Source organism: Musa acuminata, chromosome BXJ1-8, assembly GCF_036884655.1.
Source record: "Musa acuminata AAA Group cultivar baxijiao chromosome BXJ1-8, Cavendish_Baxijiao_AAA, whole genome shotgun sequence".
Lineage (NCBI taxonomy): Eukaryota > Viridiplantae > Streptophyta > Magnoliopsida > Zingiberales > Musaceae > Musa > Musa acuminata.
Window position 1 is genome coordinate 41408096 of NC_088334.1, and position 14243 is coordinate 41422338.

General features: G+C 37.4%; 1 protein-coding gene across 1 annotated transcript; it reads left to right on the forward strand.

The window, feature by feature from the left end:
* The first annotated feature begins 279 nt into the window (after positions 1–279).
* LOC103994645 (serine/threonine-protein phosphatase PP2A catalytic subunit) lies at positions 280–14007 on the forward strand. Its single transcript, XM_065079690.1, has 11 exons — positions 280–648; positions 1657–1713; positions 3765–3848; positions 4001–4072; positions 5301–5372; positions 5639–5679; positions 8185–8251; positions 10647–10838; positions 10913–11002; positions 11092–11199; positions 13640–14007. The coding sequence occupies exons 1-11, from the start codon at positions 553–555 to the stop codon at positions 13703–13705; spliced, it is 945 nt and encodes a 314-aa protein (XP_064935762.1). The 5' UTR covers positions 280–552; the 3' UTR covers positions 13706–14007.
* Positions 14008–14243: the final 236 nt, after the last annotated feature.

A 14243-nucleotide genomic window follows, 5' to 3' on the forward strand; every position in this document is an offset into this window, starting at 1 on the left:
ATCTTGTTCTTTATGAACGCCGTTTGCCTGCCTGAGGCGAGACAACCGACGCACCGCCACAGGTAATTGGTGGTCCTTGTTCCCGTTTCCGGTCTCTCCTCCGTCCGATTCACCCGCTGGAGTCGATTGCGACCGTTCAATAGCACCACCGTCGCTCATCTATATTTACGGGTTCCCGCAGCAACCAGGCGGGTCCCTCTGTTTTCCCGACTATATAAGCCAGCGGAATTCGGCCACGTCATGTATTAGGTGCAAATGCTGTCCGGAATCAGTCAGCTAAACTCGCGAAGGGTCGGGAGACGGCTATTTTCGAGTACGGAGGCCACGCCAGGCTCCACCGAGGGTTTCTTTCCCCACCCCCTTCTGTCTCCTCTCCTCTCGCCATTCCTCGCCGTCTAAGCCGCGGTTTCTTCTTCTCGCGGGAGGGGAGGGGGCGGGAAGGGGACAGCGACTTGTCTGGTTGGGATCGAGGGGCGGCGACATTTAGGGTTGGGGTTCCGATCCTGGGTTTTGGGCAGCGTCTTACTGGGCTGGTAAGGTGGTGAGGCCAAGATGAGCGTGAATCCCATGCCAGCTTCAGTCACCCATGGGAACTTGGACGAGCAGATCGCTCAGCTCATGCAGTGCAAGCCGCTCTCCGAACAGGAGGTCCTCTCTTTCTCTTCTTTTCCTTCCTCTTTTATTCTACCCCTTTGATTCCTTCCTTATTTGGTCGGGATGAAATCTTTTCTCGTTTTCTTGTGGATTCTTGCGTTTATTTTGGCTGATTAGAGGATGACCGGGTGTTTCTTGATGTGAAGGCTGGGTCATGTTGAGCGACCTGGGAGGCTGATAGATGGGCTCTGTGGTTGGACGTGGGATGATTTCTTTGGGGAGTTTGGGGTTCTTTTTTTTTTTTTGGATTTGGTGGACATTAGCGCTGGATCTACTTTAAGTTTTTGTTTCTTTACCTTTTCTTTCCAGGAATTAGATGTGTTACATATGTTGGATCTGATTCGTTGGGTATAACGTGTTCATGGATGGTATGGAAGAGATTTGAGGTTCTTCAACCCATACAAGTGTCAGCGTTGACCTACTTGTTACACTTATTAATGATGAACCTTATCCGAAATTGCACATTTACTTTGCCATAGATATATTGGTCTTATCTGTTCGTATATCAAATTTAACTTGTGGTTTCTAACTTCTAACTGTACCCATCGAAACCTTAATTTATGGTGCGCAAGTCCGAGATAATTTAGCTCATGCAATCTTGACTTACGTCAAATTTGATTTTCGTCTGACACAAAAAAACTCGGGAGAAAATTTCGAGGTGTTAAGATGCCCTCGTACTTTTTTGTACCATCTTTTCTGAAGCATTGAAATTCCCCATCGGTTCTTGTGCTCCCCTTTGAATATGCTATAAATTAATCTGACATGATTTAATAAAAGATAATGTGTTTAATGATTGTGATTCAAAATATATTGAGCCTTGTAAAAACATAAGCATATCTCATCCGGTGGTTGCTCCATGTTCTGTGTCATGCCCTTATCATCTCAATTTTTTATGCTTGTAATAATCGTCATTAGAATTTATCATTTGAATGCTAATCATTTTGCAGCCTTTTACCTGATGCTAGCTTATTGTGCTGATGTCTTTATGTTTTAATTATGCAGGTGAGGATGCTATGTGAAAAGGCGAAGGAGGTTTTAATGGAAGAAAGCAATGTTCAGGTAGGCATTATTGCTCCTAAGATGTTCTAATAATTGAGCGCAGCAGGCCTTGGCAAAGCATAAAGGCTGCTTTGGCTGGGTCCTGATGGAGAAATAACCTCTGCATGCATGGGTTGTATCTTCTCCTACCCAGACCTTGTGATGGCAAGAGCTTCATACACTGCCTTTTTATCTTTCTCAGAACTTGTTGATTTTCATCTTTTTCACTTTATAGTGATACTTTGTTTAAATATGACTCGCTTTTGCAACAACTGTTGAGATTATATGAGATGGCATAAACAAGTCTCGTATATGTCATAACCATTGAGATTATATGGGATATTATAGTTTTGTATTGGAGAGGAAACTTGATAAATGTTATTGATAGAAAAATTACCTCTTTCATGAAACAAAATTCAACGCGAATGTTTTGATCAAGGATTGACGTCTTGCATTGTTACCCATATTATTCGTGAGTTGGTGCAGAATGATGTTTTGCTGTGTGGTGCAAGTGATGGACACATGCCAAGTCATGCATTAGAGCTCTTGCATTGCAAAAATTACACTTGTTATTGTGTGCATCGAAATGGCACATTACAATCTGTACCAATATTGGCACACACAATGCAATAGCAGAATGCACATCAGTACTCTATTCTATGGTTTGCTGATGCAAATGATGTAACATTTTGCTGCTTTTAAATGTACCTTTTAATCTTTCCCTTGTCTTTTAGATAAAGCTGCTTTTCAATTCTTTTCTCAGCTTTCATCTCAAATTGTCTAGCAAGTTTGATATTTTTTAAGGCTATTCTTGAAGTTAACCATAAGCACGGCACTACACAATTTCGAATTAAAATTACTATAAATATTGCATGTGATCTAGGTACTTCCATGATTGTTAATTCATTTTGGCTTCAATTTACTGGCATGTGAACCAAATTGCAGCAAATTAAAATGGAATGGAACTGTATTCGTCTTTCCATTTTAAATTTTGTTGAAAGTTGAAAGAACTCGACTTCTAAAGTTGCAGAACTACTAGACCAAACCCGTATACTACTGAACCAAAATATTTTTACACTGACTTTTCATCCTCATTCCACTTGCCTTGATTTTCCTTCCTGAATCTAGCCATGGCCCATTGCGGTGCACCCTCTTCTCTCTCTCTCTCCCTCCCTGCACTCGATGCAGAGGGCAATATCATCTCTTTACCTCCTTTTTATTTTAAATAGTTAATAATTTTGATATTTACATCCTGCTAACAATTATTTGGTTGTCAAAGTTTTCAAAATTATGTACGTCTACTTCAGTTGCAATTTGATTTTAGCAATTGGTATACACTAATTTATGCCCCACAGGACAGTGATGGTCTGCTGGTGATATTTTCTAATATGTTATGATTAAGATCATTGTTTAATTTTTTTTAAATATATTACTGCACTCTTTCCATTTTTTGGTACATTTAAGAGAAATCAACCCATGAATTTTATCGTGAAAAAAAAATTGCATCGATTAGAACTTGAAAACTGAATATTGGCACCTTATACTTTCTACAACCGATTCTGATTTAGGATGGGAAAGTGGTTTCTTGAAGAATCAGTTACGCAAAGGCAAGCGGTTCTAATGATATGTAAATTATTTTTTAGTTTTATAATTATTTTTGGCATCTGGAGGTGCACAAAAGATTGGTGTTGATGGGATGGCAATGATGCAATGGACGTGGGGTACTGGGAAATATAAAATAATAAATAGGTAATATGAGAAAGAAAAAGTGAGGTTGTATGGAAATATTGAAAGTGAGACCTAATGATGCACTAGTTAAACTGGGTGACCGTTAAAGTAAGTGGTGCAAGAGAGGTAGAGGACAGAAGAGAAGCTTTGATAGACTCCTGATAATTTTAGTTTGACCAGTGATGTTGATCTCAACAGAACCCTAAATAGTCGAGATCTTAGTTGTTGTTGTTGCTGATTTTTTTCTTTTGTTCAAACAAGATTTTTCATTTCCCTCTGAGAACTGTTATTAGAAGCTTTGTTTGTTTTGTTGTTTTGGAACTAAATCTTGCTTTGCATTGCAGCCTGTAAAGAGCCCTGTGACAATCTGTGGTGACATTCATGGGCAATTTCATGATCTTGCAGAACTATTTCGAATTGGTGGAAAGGTACTCTTTTATATTCTTATATTCTGCAGAGTATGTTCTGATGTGATTTTCGGAAGTGATGAATTAAATTTGATCAAATAACTCTGATGATTATTTAATCTCCTAAATCGGTATGCCTTGTATATTTGATGATCATTGTTTTTATTCTTCAGTGTCCAGATACAAATTACTTGTTTATGGGTGATTATGTTGATCGTGGGTACTATTCTGTTGAGACTGTAACGGTAAGGAATGTATCTTTTTCTCTTTTTATGCTCCTTTGAATTTATAAGTTCTTACAGTCATGATATTGTTGAATCAACCTCCAACAAGTGCACAATCCTAGTTAGTATACCATTGTTTTCTAAGAATAAACCCACTGATCCAGTGGCTGTTTTATTGTTACGCTAAGTTATAAGCTGTTCTCATATGCTTTATCAAGAAGAAGTTAAAAGTTATGCATGTCCTGCAATCATGCTTTATTTATGTGTATCTATATCTTCTTAAGGTGTCATGCCTAAATCTTATGGGTTCAAAAATACATGATAAGGCCATATCAGTTAAGATGCAATAGTTTCTCCCTCGTGACCTAGGTGACCATGGTTTTGAGTCCTGGAAACTACCTCTACTTGCAGGGTGGGTAGGACCGCATATATCGACTCTTCCTAAGCTCCACATTGGTGGGAGCCTTTTCCACTAGGCTTGCCTTTTCTAACACCTAAAGCAATGATTTAAATATTGCTGGCAGTCCCCCATGACAGTTGATCTCTGAATGGCAGATTTTGGAGAGTTAATTTCATGTTGACAAATAGCACAACAAAGAAAAAGGAGGGGGAAACAATTTGATGCCATGAAAAAAAAAAGGGGGTAATACTACTGCACATCTTGTAGTTCTCTCTGACAACAACAGCTCCCGTTCTTCTGGTACCCTTCAGCAGTGGTACCCTTCAGCAGTGGGATGTGACAACATGTGGTGGACTTCTGTAGATCTTGGAGGTCAACATTCTTTCTTTCTTCTATGCAGAACAACTGAGAGAAGTAGCAAACATGTCAAGACTATGACTGGATTGGTCCATTTTAATAAGTTTTGACCATTCTGACTCGTAACTACTCAAGGGGCTTCACACATATTTTGCCCTTCAGCTCTGTTCTGATATTCAGGTCTTTGAATTCGGCTGGAAGGGAAAGGTTGAGCTGAAAGTACCTGAAATGATGATATGCAAGGCGAGTTATAAGCACACATATGAAACCATTGTTAAAAACTTAAAATAAGAATGTGTACTATTGACCATGACTTAATAAATGATATTTTATAAATGGATAACTAAGTCCAAGAGGAATTAAGCTTTAACTTGTTTGGAAGCTATAGCATGAAGATATTGCAAGTAGATTGTTGTCATGGGATCCATGTCTTTGGATTATTTCACTGAGCCTTGACATGATACTGATATGCTAATTAATTTATATTATCAGCTTTTGGTGGCTCTCAAGGTGCGATATCCTCAGCGAATCACCATTCTCAGGGGAAACCATGAGAGTCGTCAGGTATATAGACCAACTTCTGGTTGTTTATTTGCATTTTTAAAGTTTAAGATTCTTTTTTAATTTGGCCACATGGCCCATTTTCACATAAAGTAATTTCATATGACTGAGTGGATGTCACTTGGACATCTTTCTTGCCTTCATGAATTACTGGTACTTTTTCACTTACTGTTTTTATTGGTTATCATGCTGATGTTTGTGTATGTTGTAATTTCACATCATTTAGTACGGACTATGCAAGTTTATAACTTTATTTGATGTGATTGCAGATTACTCAAGTTTATGGATTTTATGATGAATGCCTGAGGAAGTAAGTCCTCCCTTGTTATCTTTTGGTATTGGTATTGCTTGTCTTTTCAAATCCACCTATCTCTCAGTAGGCAGAAACTTTTAAGGCTTTCTGCTTTACTTGCTCTTCCACTGATCCTTCTCCATCAGTGTATATGTACAATGTGCTTAGGTTGACACAAATAGAATTATTATTACACTATGAAGAGGATCAATGGTTGTCATTTTTTCATATGCATCAAATGCGTTCTTTTATTTGAGGTTAATTTGCACTGTTGCCAATTTGTTGCATGTCAGTAGTTTTTCTTTTGCACAAATTTAACTTTGCTTATTTTCTATAAGCAGGTGAACTAAGTCCTCAGCACTGCCTTATTATTATTACACTATGAAGAGGATCAATGGATGTCATTTTTTCATATGCATCAAATGCGTTCTTTTATTTGAGGTTAATTTGCACTGTTGCCAATTTGTTGCATGTCAGTAGTTTTTCTTTTGCACAAATTTAACTTTGCTTATTTTCTATAAGCAGGTGAACTAAGTTCTCAGCACTGCCTTCAGGACTTTTATTTTTGTTCATACGAATTTGTGTTTTTGAAAAGTGATTATCGTTTTATTGCATTAACACTGATGATAATTGATATGAACAAGGAGACCAAGTAGATTGGATACATATGTTCGTCATACGGATATAATTTTTCCTTTTTTTTAGTTTTCTAATGGTGACATCAGGACATAAATGTTCAATATACTTATACAGAGGGATTAGGTGCTTTGCATATGACTCTGCCGAGATGAAAGGAATATTGTCGGATTTGGACATGTGTTATCTAAAAGCTTATATTTATTTCCTGTATTTTTCATGCTTTTATGATAGTGTCCTTGGAATAATAAAAATGTTGGATTAATATTACAGTGGAAGAAACCGAATGCAGTTTAAAGAATTCATAGTATTTGGGATTAGGATCGAGATGATCCAGAGCCATTATAAGAATAAAAGATACAAGATACAAAATAGAAATACATAATCATGAATTTATTGCTTTTACCCTTTCCTTAAGCCACAGAATATTACATGTGCTACTAAAATTTAGCTGTCTTTTAATTGTGCAGTCTTTATTTATTTTTTTTTGAATTAAAACTTTCTTCTAATTGTGCAGTATTTTATTTTTTGTAATTATAAATTTTTTCTTACCTTCCATGTGTGGGTATGTATGTATGTGTGTGTATTTTTTTGTCTAAAGGTAAATTGTATTCATCCATTCATTCATTTATATAATGCTAAGAAATTGGGCCATGAATGATTTAATCTTGCTGAAGCCCTGAGAAGGAGACAATTAAAGATTTGTGAAAATTGATGCTTAGAAGCTAGGATTTTAATTTCGAATAATATGGTCAATAACGGGCGGTACGTATCGATCCGCCAGCAAACCGGTACGCGGACCGCCCGCTACCAGGCGGTATCATTGATTGGGGTTGTTTTCGCCCCGTTACCATCCTAAATCGGTCGGTGACGGTCGATTTCGACTGTCACGCCCGCTACCAGATGGTATTAGTCGAGGGAGAAGAAAGAAGAGGGAGAAGAAAAGGGAGAACCTGGAGATCCGACGTCGCTCTCCCTCGACGATCCCGATCCGTCATCGCCCTCCCTCGTCGGACGTCGCAGATGAGATGCCGCCTCCTCATCATATGAGGCGACGAGGCCTCGGCATCGTCGACGACTTCTCATCCGCGTGGGGAGAAGAAGCCTCGGCAACGTTGCGGGGAGAAGAAACTAAGCGTCGTCGCCTCATCACCCTTTTTTGCGCGGGGAGAAGGAAACCTCGGTTTCTTCTCCCCACGCGGGCAGAAAAACGAAGTGATGTCGCCCTTTTTTTTAACATATTTATACACACACACAAGCGGTACACCAAAATGAACCGTTCGGTATACTCGTACTGTACCATACCGAGCTAAGCTCGATATTCTAGTACGGTACAAAATTGCAAACCTTGCTTAGAAGTTTAGAAGAGAAATGCCAATTCAGTTTGTTGACTTGTTGAACCAATTAAGGTGTCTATTCTTAGTGTAGCTTTCTAGTGCATAGCATGAAGTATAACTGTGTTCACTCCACCCAGCTTACTAAAAGAAGACAATCTCAAAAAAGGAAAAAGTACATACATATATACCAGTTAGGCAAAAATTCTTGCATTTTTGTACAAAAAATTTTACTGCTATGTTCGGTAGTAAAACATTTTGAGAATAAGATGTGAGGTGGGGTTGATGTATAAAAGATCCAATATTGACAGTTTCTTTCGTTTGAACATTTCATCATGCTTAAGATAGATATTCACCTTTGTAATCTGGGTTCAACACTGTCACTGTTATCAAAGATACAAATCCTATTACTTCTATGGATGACATTTTGAGAGTGCGGTCATGATCATGCTGGAAACTGAGGCAACATGTCATGTTAACCTTCTTGTTTTACATTTGAACTCCAGGAATCTTGATCAACATTCATTAAATTATATTTCATTATTTGTTGCAGATATGGTAATGCAAATGTGTGGAAGACCTTCACAGATCTTTTTGATTATTTCCCGTTGACGGCATTGGTTTGTGCTCTAACTTCCAAATTACTCCATATTTGATGTTTAGTTTTTACAATTTGTCTTGAAAGTAGGCTTTCTGTAAGCATTATAATCCTTCAGTTATGATAGGAACGTACATGGTTTATATTTTATGATATGAATGGTTTAGATTTATAATTTCAGATTTATAATCCTGTTAGTTGCTTGGCATCAATGTGTCTCATTTGAATGTCAGGGTTATCTGTCTTGATGAAACTGTGAGTTTCATTTGAATGTTGTTTAGGGATGATTTTTTTTTTTTTGTGGGCCAAGGACTAGTTGGAAGGGATTATATATTGGCCATGTCAATGATCAAGATCCCAGATATTTAGCCTATAAGCTTGTTTCTTGAACTTCCAAGCTAAGGTTTGACAATATGCTGCCAATTTGACCTTATTTTTTGAAGCTGGTACCTTATTCCTAGACATATAGTCCATACAGGTGAACTTTACAAGAAACATAATAGACTAAATGGGGTGAGAGGATCTACCATGTTGGTTGTTTAAGCTCATTCAAGGAGAAACCCTCTAGAGTTGCACCAGCATTGTAAGAGTCTAATTGAATGAAGTAACAAGATTTGTCATGAGGACCTATATTATCTTAAAGTGGCAAATGAGTCAATAAATTCAGGAAACAGCCTCCATATTCTACTAGTTGTATGAAAGAAAAGTTTTACCTATTTTTTTGATGCTTCACCATAGGAATACTTAGCATCTCACAGTGTGAAGAAGTTTGAGAAGTGTTTTGAGTTTTCAGAAAAAAATCACATCGATAATTTATTTTACCTAATGGGAATCAGTCTTGTGGTTGTGATACTCATTTCCTAGTTAAAAGTAAAAGTGCACATAATAATGCATGCTAATGTAGGGGCTATAGGAGTTGCTCATTTGGTTAGTAGGGCCTTAAATGGTTTTGGACTAAGAATTGATCAAAGGCATCACATTTTTGTATATGACATCTCTTCCTATTTTCATGTTTGCACACAGCTATGTGAATTCTTATTGTATTACTTATTCGCTATCGTCTTCAATTCTATCTAATATTTTATTGTTTTATGTTTTAACAATTAGGTGGGTAGAAATTTATGATTTTTTACTTTGGCTGCCACTTTGGGAATTGTTCAAGTGATTTGCACATTTTGTTCAAATGGAATTTTTTCATTACTGTAGAGCTCTTTTACAAATTAATGTCCTCTTGTGATAATTGTTTCATGGTAAATTTCTCTATATTGTAGTCCTTATCATGTCGTGATTTCCTTTGTGGATAGTTGATCCATATATGACGTTATTTGGCACTATGATCCTATAGTTGATCTTTATATTGATTATTTCTCTATTAGTTTTAGAAACTAAAGGTTTTAGATTAAGTAGAACCAAAATTGAATATATAAAATATAATTTTCATGATTCTAGAAATGGATAGAATAATATAGTTAAATTGGATGGACAAAAAGTCCTTTAAGTAAAAGCACTAGGTATCTTGGATCAATTATTTAATAAGATGGAGTGATCAACGAGGATATTATTCATAGAGTAAAAATAGGATGGTTAAAATGACGAAGGGCATCAAAAGTCTTGTGTGATCATCGGATACCTTTGAGATTAAAAGAAGAATTTTATAAGACAGTTGTGAGACCAACAATGCTTTATGGATCTGAGTGTTGGGTAGTTAAGAAACAATATATACAAAAAGTTTGTGTTGCCGAAATGAGAATGTTAAGATAGATGTGTGGAGTTATTAAGAAAGATAGGAAAAGATACTTTTATTCGTGAAAAACTATGTATTGCTTCGATAGAAGATAAGATGAAGAAAATTGTTTAAGATGGTATGGGCATGTGCTTAGGAGATCTCTGAATACGGTAGTCAAAAGGGATGAAATAGTTAATGTTAGTGGTACGAGTAGAGGTAGAGGAAGACCTAAAACGATTTTAATAAAAACTATAAATAAAAATTTAAGTGCGCTGAATTTACCTAAACATATGACATTTTACAGATCTTAATGGCAGCAAAAAATTCATGTAGCTAACCCAAAATGGTTGAGACTTATGGCCAAGGTTCTGAATATCGTGTCGTACTGGTGTACCGATCAACTGTCGGTATGGTACGTACTGAGTTGTATCGAGCATATCGACACATGATATACTAAGGTGTACCGATATACCATCCGTATCAGTCCTCTAACAGATTGGTATGTACCGTCCGTACCAAGCAGTATAGTACGGTATTGCAAACCATGCTTACGGCTTTGTTGTTGTTGTTATTGTTTATTATTTACTTACTTAGCCAATTTTGTAGGCCTCTTAATGCCCTCGGTGGCTGTTTGACCCTTGCTCTTCTGAAATGAATTATATACTTGTTCTAAGCATCTTCATTTTACCAGGTTGAGTCAGAAATTTTTTGTCTACATGGTGGATTATCTCCATCCATTGAGACTCTTGATAGCATACGAAGCTTTGATCGGGTTCAAGAAGTTCCTCATGAGGGGCCTATGTGTGACCTTTTGTGGTCTGACCCTGATGATAGATGTGGTTGGGGTATTTCTCCCCGTGGTGCTGGTTATACCTTTGGCCAAGTATGTTGCTCTGTTTTTTTTATTTCAGTGCTTTTTATGGATCTGTCTTTACCAAGTAATTTTGGATGTTTCAGGATATATCTGAGCAATTCAACCATACCAATAACCTTAAGTTGATAGCCCGAGCTCACCAACTGGTTATGGAAGGATATAATTGGGGTCATGTAATTATCTAAACTATAGTGAATTTTTTTTATTTGTGCATTTCTGTTTTGGACATTAAAATGTGAATTATATTAATTGGGTTAAACAGGAGCAAAAGGTGGTAACCATATTTAGTGCACCAAATTATTGCTATCGCTGTGGGAACATGGCTTCCATCATGGAAGTCGATGAATGCAAGGGGCAGACATTTATCCAGGTGATTATCCTTGTTATCTTCTGTCTCTCTCAACAAACTCAGTTTAATGGGTCAAGTATTGTGCTTTCTTAAAACATTTGTCTGTTATAATGCTCGTGATAACTATCTGGGAATTTCATCAAGCAATTTCTTGTCTTAAGATCCAATGGTCTCTGGCTTCACATGGGCATTTCATCAAGGCAATTTATTATTTTAAGATCCAACAGTCTCTGGCTTCACATGGGCATTTCATCAAGGCAATTTCTTATCTTTAGATCCAATAGTCTCTGGCTTCACATGGCACTCTTAATATCCAAGTATTTTGACGAGGTCCATCCATATGATTAGTGCAAACAAATCATATACTTTGTGTTTCACGCCCAAGTTTCTGTAGGTTACCTCACAGGACGAGTTACATCAGGTTAAGATTTTTAGCTCACTGATCTTGTTCTACTTCGTATCTGAAACAAACATGAGCTAGCTTCCTGCTGAAGCTGGTCTATGTTGGCTGATGATGATTTAGGGGTGTAATTATTTATCGACATGTTTCTTATTAACACCCTTTTTTTCCTGTTATTTCAAACTCCATACCATGGTTTTAAATCAGTTGGAGCAGTTCGTACTGATTGGTATTGTATCAGTCTGATCATGAACCAGTATGTGAACTGAGCGGTCTGGTTAAGGTATTGGTTCATACCAGACATCCACTTGGTACACTTATTGTACCTCTCAATATTCAGGCAACAAGCCTCTTTTCTCGCATTGGTCAACCTCTTACCCTCTTATCCCTATCTACTGTTTTTGACACCCATCAATGTTTTACCCTAAGCCCATCCAATATCAACCCTTTACGCCAGCCAACCTCATTCCTTTTTTCTTCATTTTTTCCTTTATTTTTCTCCATTAAAATTATCAAAAAATCTAGGATTTAGCCCTTTTTTTCTATGGTGTGGATCTCTCTCAAGCAAGCTTGGTTGTTTTCTTGAGATCAAGGTAATCCAAGCCTTGTGGTTCTTCTTCTTGTCCTTACCTTTCTTAAGGCTTATGCCATATTTTTTTACATGCTACTCTGTGTTATCATGCTTTTTTTTAAGCATGCTAAATATGATACAGAGTGAATATCCATACTAAACATGCTAGAGATTTAGGCTAGACTCTCATCTCAATCGAAGTTTAGTGGCTACAATATGGAGGATCCACCTCATCTGAAAAGATTTTTATACGAGTCCTCTAAAATTAGGTCATTTAGCAGTTTCAAATGGAACTATTCTGCTTTCTTCTTGATTTACACAAGTTTGCGATCGTCTTTCGTATTATGCTTAAAGAAGCTGGTATTCAAATGCGTCTGCTGCTATGGTACGTAACCGAGGACAAAGGAAGCTAAAGCTGATGTTTCTTTAATTCCAGATTGTCAAGGATGTTTTAATTCTAATCAGATTGAGGATGACCAACGAGACAAGATGACTTGATATGAAGACAGATGCTAGATTCTAAAGCTAGATGTTAGGGTGTGATTGGGGGCCTTATAACATATCAGTCCTCCATCTGTTCTGCTGCAGGAAGTCAGTTTCTATCATCCATGCAACACAGTTAGTCTAGGATCAGCTTATCGTAATTAGTTGACCTATTAGCTGTCATTGATGGGCAATAGTTTGAGGATGGTAAGACGGCTTGCTCTAATTTCAATCCACGTGAGATCCAAAATGATTTCTGGGGAGGATGATGATAACAATGATGGTGGATAAGGTCTTATATTCCTGTGACACAGCTAGGTGGATGGTAAATAGAGGTGCATGAATTTACTCATGTTATACTTGGGTTGAAGGTTATGGTGCTGGATCCAATGGAATTATTTGTGTGAGGAAAACCAAGGTAAAGGGGAAGGTGGTTGATGACTTTGAGAAGGCGAGATGATTTAACTTGGATCGAGTTTGGCAGGATGAAGCTAACTTTATTTTTGACTTTTGCAGTTTTCCCTTTTTTTTCTTCTTTTGAGCCCTTTTTGGTGACGGTATGAGTTTTAAACTTTTCATATGCCTAATACAATTTCTGATCTGTCTGCAAATTTCAAAAGTCCATTCCAAGTAGTGATCATACCATGATCTACATACCTTTATGAGCATGCGGGTCTGACGAGTTTCTTTGTGCTAGGACATCGGCAAAAGAACCCCACATGTCCTAGCTTGATTTGATGCACCTGGTCAATACCATTACTGGTTGGACATATGGCCGGCATTACTACCAGACTGAAACTTTAAATCATGCTTCAGACGCATGTCCTGGAGTATTTATCCAATCAAATTAACCTGTTAGATTTGAACTATTACTTGGTTTCTGTTGTTGCCATTTATGATGTCTGAAGCTCCTCAAGTATAGAGTTACTTGGTTTGTTTCTTTTTAGATTTAGATAAGTGATGAAAGTTTTTTTGATCGTTAAGTGAGTTTGTGTTTTGGGTTGCAGTTTGAACCAGCACCCAGGAGGGGAGAGCCCGATGTAACTCGTAGGACACCTGACTACTTTCTGTAAGCAGATATTGAAGCATTTAGTTGATTTTCTGACAGCAAATAATGCTTGCTAGATGAAGTTGTGGTTGCAGATATAATCTCAAGATCTCACAGTAGGATTACAATTTTTTATTTCAAGCTAATATGCTTGTGTGATCTTGAGGAAAAATAGCTTGCTTTGTCTAATGTGGTTGTTAGTGTTCAACCCTTGTTATTGAGATGTATTTGAGATCCGTAATGGCTGGAGGCAAATGGTTATAATGCCATTGCCGCCGCTGCGGCAGCACATAAGTCGGAAGGGATTTGGTTGGTTCTCCCTCCCTATCTTTGTTTTTTGCACCTTGTTCTCCAATTTTTCTTCGGCATTGCATTGGGTAGAGTTTTTGGGTGACTTGTAAGATATAGTAGGATTATACGCAGAGGTGGTAGTTTTAACTGTTTCCATAGGCAGATTGAATCTTGCATTCGAATGTTTGGTTGTTGTCCTGTGAGGTGCAATTTAGAAAAGGGGATAAGGATTATTTTGTCTTAATTGCCACATCGTTTAATTATTATTTGGT

Bases quoted from the DNA above. Each gene is read 5' to 3' on its own strand.
- LOC103994645 (XM_065079690.1), top strand. From the start codon at position 553: ATGAGCGTGAATCCCATGCCAGCTTCAGTCACCCATGGGAACTTGGAC. The intron at 1,714-3,764 runs GTAGGCATTATT...TTTGCATTGCAG, and splicing joins TGGAAGAAAGCAATGTTCAG to CCTGTAAAGAGCCCTGTGAC. The intron at 10,839-10,912 runs GTATGTTGCTCT...TGGATGTTTCAG, and splicing joins CTGGTTATACCTTTGGCCAA to GATATATCTGAGCAATTCAA.